Below are 19,921 nucleotides of genomic sequence, written 5' to 3' on the forward strand. Positions count from 1 at the left end.
TTCGTGTAGACAAAGGACAACTGCTGATGAAGACAATGGCATGACATGAATTGAAACAACAATTCTTTATGTTCTATACAACAATTGACACAATAATTCTTTATGTTCTATACAACGCTGAAACCTCTGAGACCCTAACTGGTACCGCGGGTTATTCAAATGGAAGTCCATGCCTTTGCTAAATACTTGGACTAACCCATTAATGTAAGTGAATATCTTTTGATGATGTGTAAAGACAGATTGTCTTAGCCTCGTTATCTAAAATGCTATTCCGGCGAGTATGGTAATTTTGTCTCTAGTATCATAGCCTTGCTTGGATAGAATTTTCAAAATCTTCTTAGGTAAATTACTTACCATTGAATGCATAATACACAGAAGGTTTGAATTTCAGTTCCGCCATGCTTGGACAAGACCAAACGTGAACATTAGTTTCAGAAGAGGACAGGACAGCAAATGTCTCTGATGGAACGCACACGCATGCGTCTTGGTGTATAACAGCTACACCAGCGACTTGTCTTTGTTCTCGACACTTGGTGGCACATTCTGCATTGGACTCAACGTCATGTTTGAGGAAATTCTGAAATACTGGACTATCCGACGAGCTTGGCTCTTTCGTGTAGCATCCTAGGTATCCAGGTTCTGCAGGAAGCAATAAAATATCCAACGATTAACTCCTGATAAATTTTACAATTTGATGATAATCACCAGAATGATATCGCCTTGTTCACCAACTTTACCTCTTCAGCGATAACATAGTTCTTCAGGATCTGCCATAATATTACCCAAGCACTGCCAAGTACCTATTTTCACACCTACCGCTGTAGGTCAAGGTTGAACTCGTGAGACAGGATTCGAACCCAAGATTTGGTCTTACAAATCACCATGATCATTGCAGAGCCTAGTACAACATATTCTCTTATGATTTTATGGGGTTTTTTCAGTGTAATGGAGGTGAAAGAGTGCAAGGATTGCAAGGCGTGACATTTTCGTCAAACTCTTTGTTACTCTCGACGTGTTGCTGCATAATATGAAAGCATTATTGTCTTTCATTGGTCTTGCGGTGTTTTCCACATTAAATGTTGTCCATGAATTCTTAACCAGCATTGTAATATCATCACCAGTATGCCAATACCAGCATACTATAATAAAGACACGTACATTTGTTAGACGTGTTTTTTTTTCTCAATTTCAGGCTGTATACATTGTGGGACATCTTTCTTCAAAGCAAAAAAGCAAAGAAAGTCCCATATTCATTGACACCGGTATTTCTCACCTCTGCATTTCAGCTTAACAGCTTTCTCAGAAAGGCATTCGGCTCTTGTCCAGGAGCAGTTCGACATGCTTCGCAAACCTATGTATTTGTTTTGTGAAGCAGAATCAAAATTAGCAGTATTTTAAAAGGCTTGTTTTCTCAAAATCATATAGAAAGAAGAAGCATGTCCTTGCCAAAATCGATTTAATATATCAACGCACGAAACTAACGTACATCATTGTAACAGTAATTTATAATCATAAGATTTTATTTCCGATGTAACAAACCAGCAAAAAAACTGGTGTGATTGACAATTGAAAAGGGATATATCTTTAGACCAGTGTTTTGTTTAAAGAGATTTCGCGATGTAACCTCAGACATCTCCTTACTTAAGGATTAATACCTAGATAGATTTTTCTATCTCGTTGGGATCTCCTCATCTTATTATATTATGGCAATCTTTCTCCCTTCTGCAGAGTATGTCTTATTTATGAAGTAAATCTTCAGAAGAAAAAAAGTATGAAGGCATATCCGGAATGTAGACCACACAAATGAGTTTCACTTGATACGTCCTTAACCATAGCCGGAGGACGGAATAGATGCACAACTACATTGATCATATTCATAATCAAGTCGCGCATTTCTGAGCTCAAGTCGGTTGCTGTTGGTGCTGTTTTGTTTCCAGTATTTCCGTGTTCATCAAGAAAGTGATCTTACTTATCGTTCTGATAGATACGGAGTTTGTTAATTTCCAAACAAATGTTCAATACATTTTTCTTTGTATATATATATCAAAACACCTATGTAAAAAATCATGGCACACAAGCGTAAGAGATTCTTTCAATGAATCTTCAGCACCAGCGTGTACGGGCGTGTGAGCAGGGAATGAAAACTTTCACAACTATATATGTGACCCTGCACCTCAAAACAAACAAAAAGTCGCCAGACATGAATTTTTAGTTAAGACCATATTCTGAAAGAGCAGACTTTAAGCTTTAAAATGATGTATAACTCAAACCAAATGGACTCTCCTAACCTATCTAAATATTGGAAAGAAAGCACAAACTCAGGAAAAGTGTGAACTGAGAAAAGAGGCTCTGAAGTATCCAGTGTCTATTGAAGCGCTTAATCTTTACCAAACCGTGCTGGCTGTGCGATGAATGGGACAAAAAACAGGAAGTAAACCACCAGAGTAACAACAATGAAGGGATTATTAGATTAAACTGAAATTAACCATGCCTCATTAACACATACTTTCCATAATTTACTGCCAAATTTCAAAGCATTAGCACTATCCTTTCAAAAGTTATTAGAGTTGAAAGTGAAGAATGTGGACAAGGTTTTTCAGAAATGAAAAAGGGATTCTAAAGACACACCTAATCACACTATTCTACCAAAAATGTTCGAGATAAACTGCTAAAAAGCACCCTTTCCTGCCCGTTTTATGATACCAAATTTTAGCATAATGTAAAAGAAGACCCGTTCTTTCAGAAAATATGAAAAAGTCAAGTTCGGCTAGGTTGACCCATTTCACTTATTTTCAGGCCTCACGCAAAATCAGTGTGTGCGACTTTATGTTCGTTTTGAGGTGCACGGTCACATATATATATACATATCAAAAAAAAATCGATATGTGTCCCGACATGTAAAATGCTCTAAGTAGATCTTATGTGTTGGAAAGAGCACATGATATCCTTAATACATAACGATACTGTGCTGGAGGCTCGGTAAAGCTGTGTTTAAAGGTCCAGATTACCTTCGGAAGTAGTGATTTAAAAAAAAAATGTTCAAGATACCACATTCAATGCTTAATATGTAGGTCAGTTGTATCACGAAACATCCTACCATATTAAATTTTCGCAGTAAAGAATGAAATATAAAGAGATATCAGTATTTTTCTCAATAAACCATAACTGTAGACGGTTTAGTCTGGAAACATTCTTATTATAACTATTGTTCGCATTTTGTGTATCTAACAATACTTAACATCGATTATACAGATTCAAAATTTTACATTGGTTGTTTCTATCCCTAATTCAAATTTAAGAACTATTTTGAAGCACCTAAATGCTGTGTTTTGTTTCATCTGCAAATGCTAAATTAAGCCTTTAAGTCACAGCCCCTTCTCCCACAAACTGGCCTACCATCAGGGATTACTTGTTGAAAGACAATACACCCCTCTCTCTCTCTCTCTCTCTCTCTCCCCTGTCTTTCAATGAACGAGTTTTGACAAATTCCATTTCCCCTCCCAATTTTTGTATATTAGTATGTGATTTGTATTGTACATGGGATTCTATGTTTGAATAAAATAACGACTGCTGCTTTTCATTTTGCATTTTCAGAGAATAATATCGTATATTTGAAGTGATTACAATATCTGTTTCAACTGTTAGATTCAAATGATATCATACTCAATTAGTTCGTTCAATTGACTTTGTATGACATTCATTTAGTAACACTACATTTATGTATGAAAAAGAAATTCAGAATCAAAATGGGTTTTAACGGACTGCAAGGAAGTTAAAACAATTTACTCTTGAAGGACACTGTAGCGATGTTGCCGGGCAGATATAGGGCAGGGGGGATTACGCAACAGGTGACCCCTGCTCTTGCTGCCCCTCTCGTTTGCGGGGGTAAGCGCACGCGGTGAAGAAATTGCTTAGGTAGCGTCATTCGATGGTGGTTTGTCGTGGAAGCAGGAAGTAATTGAGGCGGCTCCTAATATTGGATTTCGTGCATTGTCTTACACATTGAACTTCGAAACTTTGTAGTTTTCTATCATCTTCGTGCTACTTTCCCTCCCTTGGAACTTTTTGGGGTTTACCTTCTTGCCTTTGAAATATTGGATATCATACGTGAACTTACATCGTCGATTCTGGGGCACTGTCTTTGCATTTTCGCATCGGGACGTTTGGGCCTAAATTAATATCATCTTAGTTCTGCATATCACAACGCCGGTTCTGGACTTTCACTATGCCGAAGTCGCGGAGTAAGGTCATGAAGAAGGTGATGGGGAAGGAGCCGCCAGCGCCGCCCTCGTCGACGCGTCGTCGTGGTCGAAAGACAACCAAGAGTGGGGAGGAGGACCCGGCAGCTGGTCAAGGCGGATCGCCTGCAGCATCCGGTGAGTATAGTGTGTCTGCGTGTGGGCATGGTGACGCCTCTTGGCCCACCGTGGTCGACGCGGTGGTGCGTGAGCACCACGTGGCAAGCAAATCGGTAGATCTTAGTCCGGTTGGTCAGCTGATTGACCCACCTGACACTTTTGATGCCCTTCCCCAAGCCTTGTCGTGCGTAGGGGATGAGCTGGGGAGCGTCGTCCCCATGTCGGTTAAAGAGAAAATTTGGAAGGGGGAGTTTCTTGATTTGGGCATCCTCCTCAAATCCGACGTAGGTTCCCTGAGTGAGGAGGCGTCATTCAGCCTCGTGCAGGCTGGAGGATCTCTGCAAGTCAGGAGCGCGAGTCGCACCCCGCAAATTGCAAATATTGATATGTGGACGTCGGCCTTTCTGACATACGCTTCGGTGTATGTAGAAAAGCATGGAAATCGAGCGCGCGAGTTGTTCAAATATATGGACACAGTTCGATCAATCGTGCGCTTCGGAGGCTATAATTGGCGCACCTATGATGTGCAATTCAGGCTGCGGCAAGCGCGACAGCCGCTCCGTTCGTGGGCGACTATTGACACGGAGCTGTGGCTAACCGTAGCCACAGCCCAGCCCAGAGCAGCGTTTCGTTCGTATACTCCGTTGCAGCCCTTTCGGGCGGGAGCTGGGTCAGGAGCCGCCACGTCATACCTGCGAGGTCGTCGCGGGGGGCCTTCCTCACCCCCGAGAGATAGGAGAGCGGGGGCAGATTTTGCACGCGGACGAGCCAATCACTGCTTCGCATTCAACGCGGGCTCTTGCAAGCGGGCGATCTGCAGATTCGCACATGTCTGCGCAAATTGCGGCTCCTCTACCCACACAGCTCAAGCCTGCACGCGGGGCGCTGTCAATGGCACCCAAAAAGACTCTCGGCCCATCCCCAATTAACATTGAGCGCGTGATCCCCTTTCTGCGCAATTATCCGGATAAGACAGCTGCAGTTAACATTATTGAGGGCTTTCGTTTTGGTTTCCGTTTGGGTTATACGGGGGAGCGGGTCGCTCACGAGTCACGGAACCTGGTCTCAGCGACAGCACACGCGCAAGTTCTACATCGTAAATTGTTCAAAGAGGTTAGCCTGGGGAGAATAGTCGGTCCATATGTCTCACCTCCTTTTCCAAGATTTCGCTGCTCCCCAGTTGGGGTGGTGCCAAAGAAGGTGCCAGGGGAATTTCGCATGATCCAACACCTGTCAGCCCCTCGCGGTGCATCCGTAAATGATTGCATTGACCCGCGCGATTGTCAGGTCAGGTATTCTACTTTCGATGACGCCGTTGACCTCGTAACGCGTTTGGGGCAGGGGGCAGTCATGGGAAAAGCGGACATACAGTCTGCCTTTCGTCTTATCCCCGTGCATCCTGATGATTTTGAGCTACTGGGCATGCGCATAGATGGTCTATATTATTACGATCGTTGTCTTCCGATGGGCTGCTCGGCGTCGTGCGCGATTTTCGAGCGTTTCAGTACCTTTCTTGAGTATTGTTGTAGAAATATCGCTGAGTCGGATGGCGTATTGCATTATTTGGACGATTTTTTCTTCGCAGCTAGCTCTCGACGTGAATGCGCCAGTCTAATGCGTTCTTTCCTTGCAATGTGTGAGCGGTTTGGGGTGCCAGTGGCTAATGACAAGACTACGGGTCCTGTCACCGTTATCGAGTATTTGGGGCTCACAATCGACTCTGTTTCGCTTACTGTACAGGTCCCAGCAGAGAAGGTGGTGGCTTTGCGCGCTGATCTAGAGGAAGCCACCTGTTGCCAAAAGCTTACACTCCGGCGTTTGCAGTCGCTAATAGGCAAGCTTAATTTCGTCTGTCGCGCGGTCGCACCTGGGCGAGCGTTCTTGCGGAGACTAATTGACCTTACAATTGGGATAAAGCAACCATTTCATAAGGTTAGACTGACCCGCGGCGCCCGAGAGGATTTGCGTGCGTGGCTCACCTTCTTAATGCAGTTCAATGGCACCGTGATTAGATCGGCAAGCGAATGGACTTCGAATAGCGCGTTCAGTTTTTATACAGACGCTTCGGGTAGCATTGGGTTTGGCATCTACTTCGATGGGGAGTGGGCGCAGGGCAGATGGCCCGCCGGGGTGCTGCGGGAAAAACATTCCATCGCATATTTGGAGTTTCTTCCCATTGTCATCGGAGTGCAAGTTTGGGGAAAGCGCATTGCTAATCAGAAGGTGCTGTTTTGCTCAGATAATCAGACGGTAGTGCATGTCATAAACAAGCAGAGCTCTAAATGCCCACGCATTATGGCCCTGGTCAGAATTTTCGTAGTGTGCTGCCTCGAGCGCAACATTTGGTTCAGAGCACGTTACGTCCCCGGTTGCCGTAATGACATAGCTGATTCTTTGTCTCGTTTTCAGATGGAGAGATTCCGTTTGTTGGCACCACAAGCAGATCCCCACGAGACCCCCCTGCCACGCCAGCTGTGGGAGAGCTTGTGCTAGAACGAGAGAGACTCCTATCCCAATCCCGGGCTGCTAGCACGCACAGCACGTATACACAGGCATGGGAATCTTTTCAATCTTTTCGATCGGCTTATCATTTCAGCCTCAGCGCTAACCCCACGCTCGAGCAGATTGTGCAATTTATAGCCTACCTGTCCCTTAACGGTTACGCAGCTGCCACGTTGGCCACCTATATCGCGGGGCTCTCCTTTCATTTGCAGTCACGCGGGCTACGTGACGTCACACAGTGCTTTATCGTTAGGCGCATGCTGGACGGCAGAAAACGTGGTCGCATCTCCAGGGACGTGCGCTGCCCGATCACCTTACCCATATTAAGCCGCATGCTTGTGGCTCTCCCACACGTGTGCGCTTCGTCATTCGACGCGTTGCTGTTTCGAACTGCTTTCCTAGTAGCTTTCTTTGCGTTTCTCCGGGTTGGGGAATTTACCGTCCGCGCCCGAAACCACACCCCCACTCTCAGATTGATTGACGTTCGCCTGCACAGCGGCAAGGCAGCTTTGGAGCTACACCTCCGTTCTTCCAAGACTGACCAGGGGGGTGCCGGTTGTTATATAATCTTGCCTAGCAACGAATCCAAGAGCTTATGTCCAGTAGCAGCCGCTAGTGCCTACGTGGCTGTGCGTCCACGTGGTAGCGAAGCTTTCTTCGTGCGTTATGACGGGGCCCCCCTAGTTAGGAAGGATTTCAATAACATATTAAAGCGCTGCGTGGAGTTCGTACGCCTCCCAGTCGCACTATTTTCTTCTCATTCGTTCCGTATTGGAGCGGCCACGTCAGCTGCCACGGCAGGCATTCCGGATGCAAGGATTAAAGGCATGGGCCGGTGGTCGTCTAATACATTTAGACGCTACATCCGAATTGATAAGATTTTCTCATAATAGCGCACATTATTGTGGCGCTTATTGAGCGTTTCGGGGTTTACAACCCAAGTAAAGTTTTGGTTTGAAAGCGAAAATAAGTTTTTATCAATCTTTTGAAAGCCAAATGTTCTTCACTCTTAGCTTTAATTATATGTTTCAAGTTGTGGTAAGGGCTACCCAATCGTTATTATCGTATACTGAGAGTTGTAAACTGAGAGTTATCAATATGCCAGTGCATTACAGTTGCATTACAGTTGCCGAACGCTGTCTTACATTAGTCAAAGTACAGATAGGGCAACAAAGTTTGTTTTCATGCCAAAGTTAGCACCCTCCCCCCCCCCCCCCCCCCCATCCATTTCCATTTCGGATACCGCGCTTCTCGTCTCTTTTTCTCTCTTTCTCTCTTATCACAATACAGGCGTAAGAGTGATCGCAGACGGGGATTCAGGGGAGCGACGAAGCGGGCTCGGGCTATCCTGCTGGGACTCGCTCTTCGGACATGCATAGTAATAAGGTCATTAGCATCTCCACCTTCGCGTTGCTGCCTGGTCGGCTCCGTTTACACAGGAGGTCAGAATCATCGACTTTTATAGTGTGCGTTTACACAGGAGGTCAGAATCATCGACTTTTATAGTGTGCGTTTCAACCCGGGGCAACTTTATCCTATCATTCCTTGGTAGTCGCTGTCAGGCAACCATGATATCATCCCACTACCGATCTCGAACTGCCTGGTCTTTGTGTTATACATTGTTCCGAATGGATTAAAGCACGATACATACGAACTAACAAACAGACAAGCCAAGAAAAATAAATAAATAAAGCAATATTCTCGCGTCATTATAATGTCAGCCATGGGCTGGAGCACAGGTGTATTTAGCGGCAGGGAGCAGTATTCTTAAATGGACCCAAACAGGCCATGGCATTGACTTTCGACAGAAGCCGGTTCCCCGCAGGATTGTAGGTTCTGCTTCCTCTTTTCCGCGTTATTCGGGTTTACATACTTGACTGTTTTACCTTGTATCATACATTCCCTTGTTTGGGCCCTTCAAGACACAGTTTAATATTGTGGCCAACCGTTCTCATATAATAATGTTAACTCTATTGGCATGGATTACAACTAAACACGTAGATAAATGAATACATTAGTAAGTAAATAAATTAGAAATATAATACAAACTCGTAAAGTAGCGGCCCGTCAGTGTTGTGCCATCTGGATTATTGTTCGGCCGTGTACATTCATGTTTCACTATTATAGGTTGTATATATGTTATATGCTAGTCTGGGGGTAGCGGGCATGCTCTAGTAGGGTCTTGATTGGTTGCGTATGAATTTAGGGGATTATAAAGGAGCTGCTCCGTTGAGCTCCTTGGATGATTGGAGATAATGATGTCCGTACTTCTCGGTGACTCTGTTATCCTATGGCGGCGGACCCTGGGGGTCCGTTTGGCCGTATTTTGATAAAATTAAGCCGCTATAGGATAACATCTGCTTTAAAGTACAGTTTGAATCGTTCATAATTATATTCCTCTCGAGGTAAAGGGGGCTTTGTTCTGGTAACATACTTTTGGATGCAATTCTATTTACCGGCGAGTAGCGAAGCAGGCTGACCTTAGTACCACGAGGATAGATTGTTATCTAAGCCCTCCGTAAATATGCGAGTCTTGGGGCAGTCGCGCTGGTCGGTGACTGCTTCAAGGCGCGGACGCAAGGGATCGGAGTTGGTATATGTGCCCTCGTGAAGCACTTGTTAATGCGACCAGAACAGGTGTTTGGGTTTTATTTCCTGCCAATTTCGCTATCGGTGCGGCGGGGCAGATGGACTTTTACGGGTGGCTTTGCTTTCGCTTGATATACCAGTTGAGTAACATTGGTTTACTATATGAATTAAGGGCCCTTGTCACAGAGGCTATAAACCCCCTTCATCTCGGGATGCATAATGCTGTGAAGTGTATTACTATTGTACGTGTTTGGAATGGTGTAAGAAGTTCTCACTATATCAAAATGTATATGCAAGATCGAACTCGTTATTATGGATAAGCACGTTGTCATTCGATTGTATGGATTATATAACTTATGGCTTCCACGATTAAACCACCATAACCGCAGATTTGGTTTTCCATGTCTTTTTATTGTGTCGTAGCAAGGAGTAATGGGTTTTAACGGACTGCAAGGAAGTTAAAACAATTTACTCTTGAAGGACACTGTAGCGATGTTGCCGGGCAGATATAGGGCAGGGGGGATTACGCAACAGGTGACCCCTGCTCTTGCTGCCCCTCTCGTTTGCGGGGGTAAGCGCACGCGGTGAAGAAATTGCTTAGGTAGCGTCATTCGATGGTGGTTTGTCGTGGAAGCAGGAAGTAATTGAGGCGGCTCCTAATATTGGATTTCGTGCATTGTCTTACACATTGAACTTCGAAACCCACCTCCTCCCCGTCCGCCTCCTGCAAATCTTGGATTGGTATTTCATTTCTTATGGGTGTTTCGATAATTGATAACAAAGTACATAGGGGGCAAGCTTACCTACGTATTTCCATACGGGCGTCGTAATGGACGTTTCGGTTTTGATGGAAACGGATGTGCCGATTAATGATAACAATTTTGATGGAAACGGATGTGCCGATTAATGATAACAATATTTGAATGGATGTCAGGGAGGCATGGGTTGTAAGGTAACAGTGGGATAGTGTGGCCATTCTCAAGAGCGTAGCTTGGTTGCACCGCGCAGGTGGACCGCAGGGGAATTTTCCGGCGACATTTTCCCTTCATAATAATGGTGGTTGAGAAAGCTGAAGGGTTTTTTGCTGGTTTTTCGCCCCTGCTTGGGGGTTGCCACACTTTGCGGCCGTATTTTGATAAAATTAAGCCGCTATAGGATAACATCTGCTTTAAAGTACAGTTTGAATCGTTCATAATTATATTCCTCTCGAGGTAAAGGGGGCTTTGTTCTGGTAACATACTTTTGGATGCAATTCTATTTACCGGCGAGTAGCGAAGCAGGCTGACCTTAGTACCACGAGGATGGATTGTTATCTAAGCCCTCCGTAAATATGCGAGTCTTGGGGCAGTCGCGCTGGTCGGTGACTGCTTCAAGGCGCGGACGCAAGGGATCGGAGTTGGTATATGTGCCCTCGTGAAGCACTTGTTAATGCGACCAGAACAGGTGTTTGGGTTTTATTTCCTGCCAATTTCGCTATCGGTGCGGCGGGGCAGATGGACTTTTACGGGTGGCTTTGCTTTCGCTTGATATACCAGTTGAGTAACATTGGTTTACTATATGAATTAAGGGCCCTTGTCACAGAGGCTATAAACCCCCTTCATCTCGGGATGCATAATGCTGTGAAGTGTATTACTATTGTACGTGTTTGGAATGGTGTAAGAAGTTCTCACTATATCAAAATGTATATGCAAGATCGAACTCGTTATTATGGATAAGCACGTTGTCATTCGATTGTATGGATTATATAACTTATGGCTTCCACGATTAAACCACCATAACCGCAGATTTGGTTTTCCATGTCTTTTTATTGTGTCGTAGCAAGGAGTATGAAAAAGAAATTCAGAATCAAAATTAATCAATCAATCAATCAATTAATTAATTATATCAATCTACAACTAAGCAACCGGGAAGGCTCATCAAGACTGTGGTTCAGTTTCATGGTTCATCTCTCGAGACCGACATCCTAGTCATACAACCCACGAGTTCGACAATTTTCATTCATTCATTCATTTTTTATTTCATTTCCGGCCAAACCATATAATATGACATTGCATATACACAAAGTCAGTACAAAGTAACTTTTACATGTCCAAATGAAATTTAAATACACGTCATTTGTTTACATGAAACAAAAAACATATTTTGGTAGAAGAAGTACAAGGACAAAATGTGACTGAATCATAACAAAGAAAAGGTCGGAAATGGAGGGGACTGCTAAAAAGCCAAGCTTGTAGAATGCAGTCCCCTCGGAGTCGCTTTATAATAGTAATACACGAGACATTTTAACATAGTCCACGGGAACCAGAACACAAAACGAGTACGCACTCAAACACACACACATATAACACAGTAACAAAGCAGCTCTCTTACATACACGTAGAAAGGATAAAAAGGAGATAGAAAGGGACAGGAAGACAGATGGAAGGGCAAAGGAGAAGAGTATTGGGGGTCGATGCAGGACACAGGAAGTTGTCTTCATATGAATGATATAACATAATGGTTATGAAATAAAGTAAACAAAATAAAGGCGTTAGCAGCAAGAGAAATCAGTTAGGAGCTTTCAGAATGCAAATCCCCAGTAATATAAGAATTAAGAAGCATTTTCTTTAATTTCAAAGTAAAAGTGTTGAAATTTAGAGATTCTTTTATACTGCTGTCAAGGGAATTCCAGAGTTTAGGTCCAGCGAAGGAAAATATAGACTTTGCAAAAATTGTCCTAAACAGTGGTAAATGGAATTCATTGGTTTGTCTAGTGGGGTATGAATGTACAGTTTTATTTTGGATAAACATAGAGTCAAACACCAAAGGAAGGGAGTGATTTATTAATTTGTACATAAACTGACCTAAATTCAAACAATATAAATCCTTAATTTTTAAAATATTATTTTGATGAAACAAGTCATTAGTGTGACATCTCCACGATTCTCTACAAATGATACGAAGAGCTTTTTTCTGCAATAATAATATTCTTTCTAAATATGAGGAGTAAGTGCTGCCCCAGGCGAGAATGCCATAGTTCAGATAGGGTAAGATCAAAGATGAATATAACATTAACAAAACATTTTTCGGAAAATAGAAAAATGAAAACATGTCCATGATTTATATAGCCCACGAGGCAGACAGCCCATGAGTTCGACACTAGGCAAAGATAGCCTGTAAGTTCGTCACTATAGGTAAAAACAACACACGAGTTCGACATCACAGCACGATGCTTATTGTATCGGTGTTGTGGGCCTTAAGGCCGTGTCACACCAGCCTTGCGTGCGACTTCCGAAGAACATTTTTGCTATCCGGAGGTCCCCGCAGATGACCCGCACATGACAGTACCTAGCATGTATCTCAAAAGTAGTTACCCGGAGGTGCACACGCTGGCTCTATTTACCCGCTGCCAAAAAAGGCCCTGTCACACCAGCTAAGCGGGCTTATTGCGTATGGGGATTTTTCAGCACGCAGAATAATTTCTGCGGCCGGACAAGGTTTAGGGCGAGTTTGGCGTGGGTATTACATGATAAACGCGTGATACCTAAGTCCTTCTTGCGTGTATTCCGTTGAACTACATGTTAGGCGCGTGGGTGTCACGTGATAGCTTCGTGATGGCTTCTTTTATGTCAGTTACGGGCGACATACGGGCTCTGCGAAGTACCTGCGCCACAACTGCGTGTTATCTGCGTACCAGTCGCCTGCGAGGTGAGTGCTAGCCTGAACAATAGGCTGGTTCGAGTGGATGGGCAAACAATCATTTGTCAACTAGCTTTCAAGAAGTGAAGATGCCCCGTAGACGGAAAGTGCACAAGGGCAGAGAACGTCCAGTGGATGGACAGCCACAAAGCCCGGAAGATTCACAGCAAATGCATCAAATATTGCTGCTGAAGTCAATTCGGCGGATGAAGTCCTGTCCGAAAGGGACCAGGTAGTCCTCGACGCCACAGAGGACAGAGGACAAAGAAGAGAATGAGCCCACAAATGGCACGCACTCCCTTCACATAGGCATAGATCAGCGGGCAACTTACCTACTTCAAGTGGGTCAAATGCCTGTGAATTGCGGCGGCTACGGCCCTCCTACGGGTGTTCTGCGTGGAACTCTTCGGGCAATCCTCGCGACTCATCCGGAAATAGTTTTGGTCATGCTCAAAACTTTGCTGCGGGAAAATTGGACTAGCGTGCGCACCTTCGGGCAACTAAGGACGAGATAAGTGCTAGGTACTGTCAAGTTCAGGCCAACTGCGGAGAGCTCCGGGTAGCAAATTTGTTTCCCCGCAAGTCAAGCCGCAAAACTTCCCCAGATACGGTATGACAAGGTCTTGAGCATGTTCAAAACTTGTTCCGGAAGAGTCACGGGAGTTGCCCGTAGAGGTACGCGCAGAACACAAGTAGGAAACCCTTACCGGTTGCACCTCACAGGCAACTCCAAAGCAGGTACTTCGCAATCCCAGTAAGTCGCTCGTAACAGAAAATGGATCGGTTTCAAAGCTCTCACGCGAGTCACACGGAACGCACGCAAGTAGAAGCTAAGTAGCACGCGTCTAGTAAGTAAGAAACAAGTGCGAAAATTGCAAACATTCTTGTCCACCCGCGGAAAATCTTCTACGTGCTTTAAACTACCTCCTCGCCACAAGCCCGCGTAGCTTGCCCGGACAGGTGTGACACCGCCTTTAGTGTCGAACTCATGGGCTGTATAACTTGTGGGTTGTATAACTCATGGGTTGTATGACTCATGGCTTGTATGAATCATGGACTTTATGACTCATGTCGGACCCATGACGTGCATCCAAGTTTCCCCTTTGAATTCGAATTATATGAATACAGGAATGAGGGAATTTTCTTCTCGAACACACGAGTACAACTACATTACGCAAACACAGAACTGTCTCACAAATTGCAAATAGGGCCTATACTGTGATGTTCAGTCCCACGTATACAATACATTGGCCAGGGTGACCTACACTGTGCACTGCTTCCCTACTAAATACTACATTATGACATCATTAAAATCAAACACAGAGTAAGAAAAAAAACACACAAACAGACAGACGAATAAACACTTACGTGTAGGGCAATTTCTGGCCTTCACCCATTTTGTCGCGTGTAAGTGAAGAGGCAACACTACACTAGAGATCATCTGGAATGTTGGGAAGCCAAGCTCCTCACAGATTGAATCGGCTACCTCCTCAGTGAATCCATCACTGCAAACAAAGCTATTTGTAGCTGATTGCACAGCTACAAAGCCCTCCAGAGGAGAAGGTTGTCCAATGAGTTTCAAGGTCGATTCATCTTTATTGAAATAACGACAAATTAGTTCTACTTAGAAATGCATGTGCTGAATAATATTCTCGGTATTGCGTCGAGTGAAGTGTTTGACGGGAATTTTATCTGAGCCCACGAGTAACGATTCCCAATAATGTAAAAGAAAAACTTGAGGTGTTACTAGGGCTTTATTTCAAAATGTATAGCACATTACATCAATAAACCATAAGAGTATTAAAACCAGATCATCCAATGACCAGTGCAGAAACAAAACTGTATGACAAGTTTTATTGTTCTCCCGACTTCTTTGAGTACGACATTACTTTGTATAGGAAATATCCCCTTCTGATTGTCACAATATCCAATTATCTCTATTTAATCCTTAGACTAAATAAGTAATCCTTTTAACTTTGATTGGAAAATAGATCCAGTGACATATCTTGTCGCATCTTAAGACCTTTATATTTTTCAATCGTACTACTTTTATTTGCCAATGATTGATGATCACTGCTCTATTTGACGATGTGCTTATTTTATTCTAGTTACAGTTGATTGGTAAATAAAAACACTCAACAACAGAAAGAACATGGCAAACAAACCTGGAAAAAATATATATATATATAATTCAGCAGTCAACGTAGTAGTTTCCCATTAGGCTCACAATGTGTTATCAAAAAGGGAAGTAGGGTATACACATGTACCTATTAGCCTTATTTTTTTTTCTCAAAATCCATACGGTATAATTTCCTTATGATCTGTGCCACGAATAAAATTGCTTGTCATAGCAAATATTTTTGAGAGGGATATTCTTTCTCAGAATATGAGGACAATATACTGCATTTATTAACATATCTTTGAATATGTAATGAAGTATTATGATAACATATTTATAAACATTAGATAGGCTTATTTCCATTTCTGGATGAATTCAAGCAGATTGAAATTAAAGAATAGTGTAATCTAAAAGAACACATAACTCATTCTTTGTAATAGTTACATATCGTTACTATAGTAGCATTTACATCTATGACAGGCTATATATCAACAGGTCCTTTAAATGATACAGAGGATCATTTATGATGTTCAGTTTAATGATTATATGACCCTCTATTACATAAAAGAGGCAGGGTCATTCGAATGACATATTCATATTGATTGTGTCCAGAGCAAACAAAAATAGCTGTTACCTTTTAAACATGAAGCGTTGATGTTGACCTGCACTGGGTATATATATTTCTGGACTGGATGTATATAGTCGAATTGTGAACTGATGACTGAGTGAAAAGACGGGTGGAGATCTGGTGTAATTCGAAAGTACAATTTCTTTTTTGGTGGTTGATACATCATCCTCTATGGTTACTTCCACGTAATGATTGTTGGTAGACTGCAGCCGTAGGACCATTCTCTCGCCAATCGGTGCTCGTATTTCCCACCTGTCGGCGACTACACGAAAGTCGTCGTCTGCCTGGATTTCCATTGGGAACAAATCCACCGTGCAGTCGAGAGTTTGACCTGAAATCAGAGGCGAAAAGCCAGAGAATAAGATCCATCATGAAATGAAGAACATGGAGTCACTGTTAACTTCAGCACCACGACACAGGCAGGTGAGCTGCCATAAAAATAACGCAACGTCACCCGTAGAGCTTAAAGATGTACATTACATCCCCGCTTCGACAAGCAAGTCCACAATTTTCTACAGAGCTTTCTATTATGCAGAATTCAAGTCAAGTGAGGAATTAAATGATTTCAATCTGTGATTTAACAATATTCCCCATGTACAAGAGGATATCTACAGCTTAAGTCGGTCTAAGAAAAAATCGTTACTATATCTGAATACTTACTTATCAAGAGCGATATATTTGGCAGAGGAAGGGAGATGAAGATTATCGCAAATATCCACTTGTAAAGAGGGACAGCCATGTCTTCATTCTTTGTGTTCTTCGTATCCTGAATCAGACTTTGTTAAAGCCATCAACTTGCGAAGAATAAGCAACATTTCACTTCAAGATGGATTCCCGGAGGATTTTTTTTTTTTTTTTTGCGCAGTACTACACAGGTTTCTCTTCAAGAAGGATTTCCAAGTCTATTCCCAGGAATAGCTAAACAAATGGCATAATTGCTCGAAATAAATCTTGCTTAACCACGTGAAGGATAAAATGTCTTCTTCAAATCGGAATGTCACAGGACGTGGGCCACTCCCTGCCCTGCGCGCTGTGCTCAAGGAACTGCGCCACTCGGCCAATCAACGCTGCTCTTTGTTTTGCCTGCCACGTAAGAAATGAAAGAGAAACTCAATGTCATTATATGTTCTCATTGACCATAAATGGATGGTCTGTCTTCAAGGACCATTCAAATAAAACATGGTAGGAAGTTCTACAAATAAAAGCTTTTGATAACTACTCGCCTATATTGCCCAATGGCTATTTTTAAATACATAAACTAGATCTTCACCAAGGAAGTGTATGAGATTGAAACAAAGCCACCGGGCCATAAGTGTCACATAACTTGATGTTTGGCCAATTATGGTTGCTCTAATATCCTAATATGAATTATGTTAAGACGACTCATGTAAATGAAACCATTCTAGAGCTAGCTGTAATGACTTAGCGATTAAAATCCTCTAAAGAGTTCGGTAGAGTTTGAGTGTAAGTTGTCATTCACTATTTTGTACAAACTACTTGGAAAGTTGTGAGAAATAGCTTATCAGTCCCTCAGACAAAATAGATAATGTTACAGCATCAGCTCTTTTTACTGACAACATAGGAGATGCAATTCTACATATTTTTTGTCTGAATGTGAGATGGTTGTGATAAAGAAAACAGTATCGTATGTGTTTTATATAAAACTCTTACTTTTACACTGATTAGAATCTCATTACCTCACAGAGAAGCTGATTGTCTCATTTCTTTAGTTCTTTTGTCTGATGCGAAACTGTTCAAAGAAAGCAAAAATTGTGTAACAATAAGCACAAATGACTCCTTGGAATCAAATTTCCTCATAGAGAAGCTCGCTATTGAGGAAACAGAAAGGAAAGGAACAAAAGATGGAGGCCATTGGATATACACCTGTTATGCTTTGTGTGTTTAGTGACATAGAAAAGGGAGGGTAGGAGGGGCAAGTAACAGAGGCTGCCAGAAAACAATGTTTTAAGGATAGGTCTCTCTTGGGTCAGATGGACAAGGAAGTGCAGAAAGAACATTGATCTGATCTTTATAGTGAAAGAAATTAGACTTGAGGCGAACGTTGCTGCAGTAGCTCTCGACCTTCTTCTCCCTTTTAATCAGTCGAGCTTTCGGCCTGTCATCAGGCCTTCATCAGGATCTACCAACAGAACGATAATATTAAGGTAATACTTCATTAGATCGGCATTACATGACATTGCATCATATATCATGACACATTAAGCCACTTAGATAAATCTATTATTGTTCTATTGGTAGATCCTGATGAAGGCCTGATGACAGGCCGAAAGCTCGATTCATTAAAAGGGAGATCAAGAGAACAATATCGAGAGCAACGTTCGCCTAAAGTCTAATTTCTTTCACTATCTGCTACCCACAATGATGCACCGAGTACGTTTGGGAGGACAAATCTCTCGCACTATATATATTTTTATATATATGTGACCGTGCACCTCAAAACGAACATAAGTCGCACACACTGATTTTGCGTGAGGACTGAAAATAAATGAAATGTGTCAACCTAGCCGAACTTGACTTTTTCATATTTTCTGAAAGAGCGGGTCTTCTTTTACATAATGCTAAAATTTGGTATCATAAAACGGGCAGGAAAGTGTGTTTTTTTAGCAGTTTATCTCGAACATTTTTGGTAGAATAGTGTGATTAGGTGTGTCTTTAGAATCCCTTTTTCATTTCTGAAAAACCTTGTCCACACTCTTCACTTTCAACTCTAATAACTTTTGAAAGGATAGTGCTAATGCTTTGAAAGTTAGCATCAATTATGGACAGAATGTGTTGATGAGGCATGCCTAATTTCAATTTAATCTGATAATCCCTTCATTGTTGTTACTCTGGTGGTTTACTTCCTGTTTTTTGTCCCATTCATCGCACAGCCAGCACGGTTTGGTAAAGATTAAGCGCTTGAATAGACACTGTACTTCAGAGCCTCTTTTCTCAGTTCACACTTTTCTTGAGTTTGTGCTTTCTTTCCAATATTTAGATAGGTTAGGAGAGTCCATTTGATTTGAGTTATACATCATTTTAAAGCTTAAAGTCTGTTCTTTCAGAATATGGTCTTAACTAAAAATTCATGTCTGGCGACTTTTTGTCTGTTTTGAGGTGCAGAGTCACATATATATATGTATATGTATATATATATATATATACATATATATATATACGTATATGTATATATATATATATATATATATATGTATATATACGTGTATATATACATATATATCCTACACAAATGTGTATTTCTATGTTTGTGGAAATATTGAGCTTCATTCCGATCACTTAATTGGTGTAAGGTCGTTGACTATTCTGCACACGATTTTGCATTGCCTGTGTTCCAGCTTGTATCATGTAATTGACAAAATTAATTTCGATTCAATTCAAATCAAATAATTTTTCATATTGATTAATAGAAGTAGTATACATAACGCTTAACATGATAATAATTCGAATCAAACAAATTTCAATACCTGATACCGTCATAGTAGTTTTTGTATTTATATTTCATATTTCGATAGATGCATGAGAAGTAAGGAACTAAAAAATATTCTATAACTGTATGCTCAAAAAAAAAGAGAAATCCACTAGATAAGCTTAGCTTGTAAATTTTGATGAACTCCATGACGTGTGTATGAAAATTTTGACATGGTGACGTCAGACAAAACGGACAGAAAAAAAAGACTATAACAAGGACACAACATTTTGGAAAAAAAAATTAGGCACAAAAAAAAAAACTAAAGGAAACAAAAAACGAGTGGTCTATACAATTACTTTTTGTGGGTTTTTTTTTTTCAGATCACCGACGCATGGATAAAAGTTTGAGGCTTAATGAAGATTTGCCAATTTATAAAACTCGGACTGTCGACATTTTTAGATAATAAAAGTGTTCTCTTTTTTTAGGAAGACAATAGTGATTTCTTTTTTGTCGAAAATTAATTGTGAAGGAAGAGTGAGAGTATCTTTGAGAGCGTTGTCAAGACTATTCAAGAATATGGGGCCAGTGAAAACAAATGTATTTTGAGCAACACAGAA

General features: G+C 41.9%; 2 protein-coding genes across 2 annotated transcripts; both read left to right on the forward strand.

The window, feature by feature from the left end:
- The first annotated feature begins 3,792 nt into the window (after window positions 1-3,792).
- On the forward strand, window positions 3,793-8,239 carry LOC139720792 (uncharacterized). The gene is made up of 3 exons (XM_071632133.1): window positions 3,793-4,376; window positions 6,768-7,502; window positions 8,151-8,239. The coding sequence occupies exons 1-3, from the start codon at window positions 4,226-4,228 to the stop codon at window positions 8,237-8,239; spliced, it is 975 nt and encodes a 324-aa protein (XP_071488234.1). The 5' UTR covers window positions 3,793-4,225.
- On the forward strand, window positions 4,404-6,186 carry LOC139720779 (uncharacterized). The gene is made up of 2 exons (XM_071632119.1): window positions 4,404-4,445; window positions 4,496-6,186. Exons 1-2 carry the CDS (start codon window positions 4,404-4,406, stop codon window positions 5,285-5,287), a joined length of 834 nt encoding a protein of 277 aa, XP_071488220.1. The 3' UTR covers window positions 5,288-6,186.
- Window positions 8,240-19,921: the final 11,682 nt, after the last annotated feature.

This window comes from Diadema antillarum, unplaced genomic scaffold, assembly GCF_040938485.1.
Source record: "Diadema antillarum isolate AM-2024a unplaced genomic scaffold, OU_Dant_1.0 scf00000133, whole genome shotgun sequence".
NCBI lineage: Eukaryota > Metazoa > Echinodermata > Echinoidea > Diadematoida > Diadematidae > Diadema > Diadema antillarum.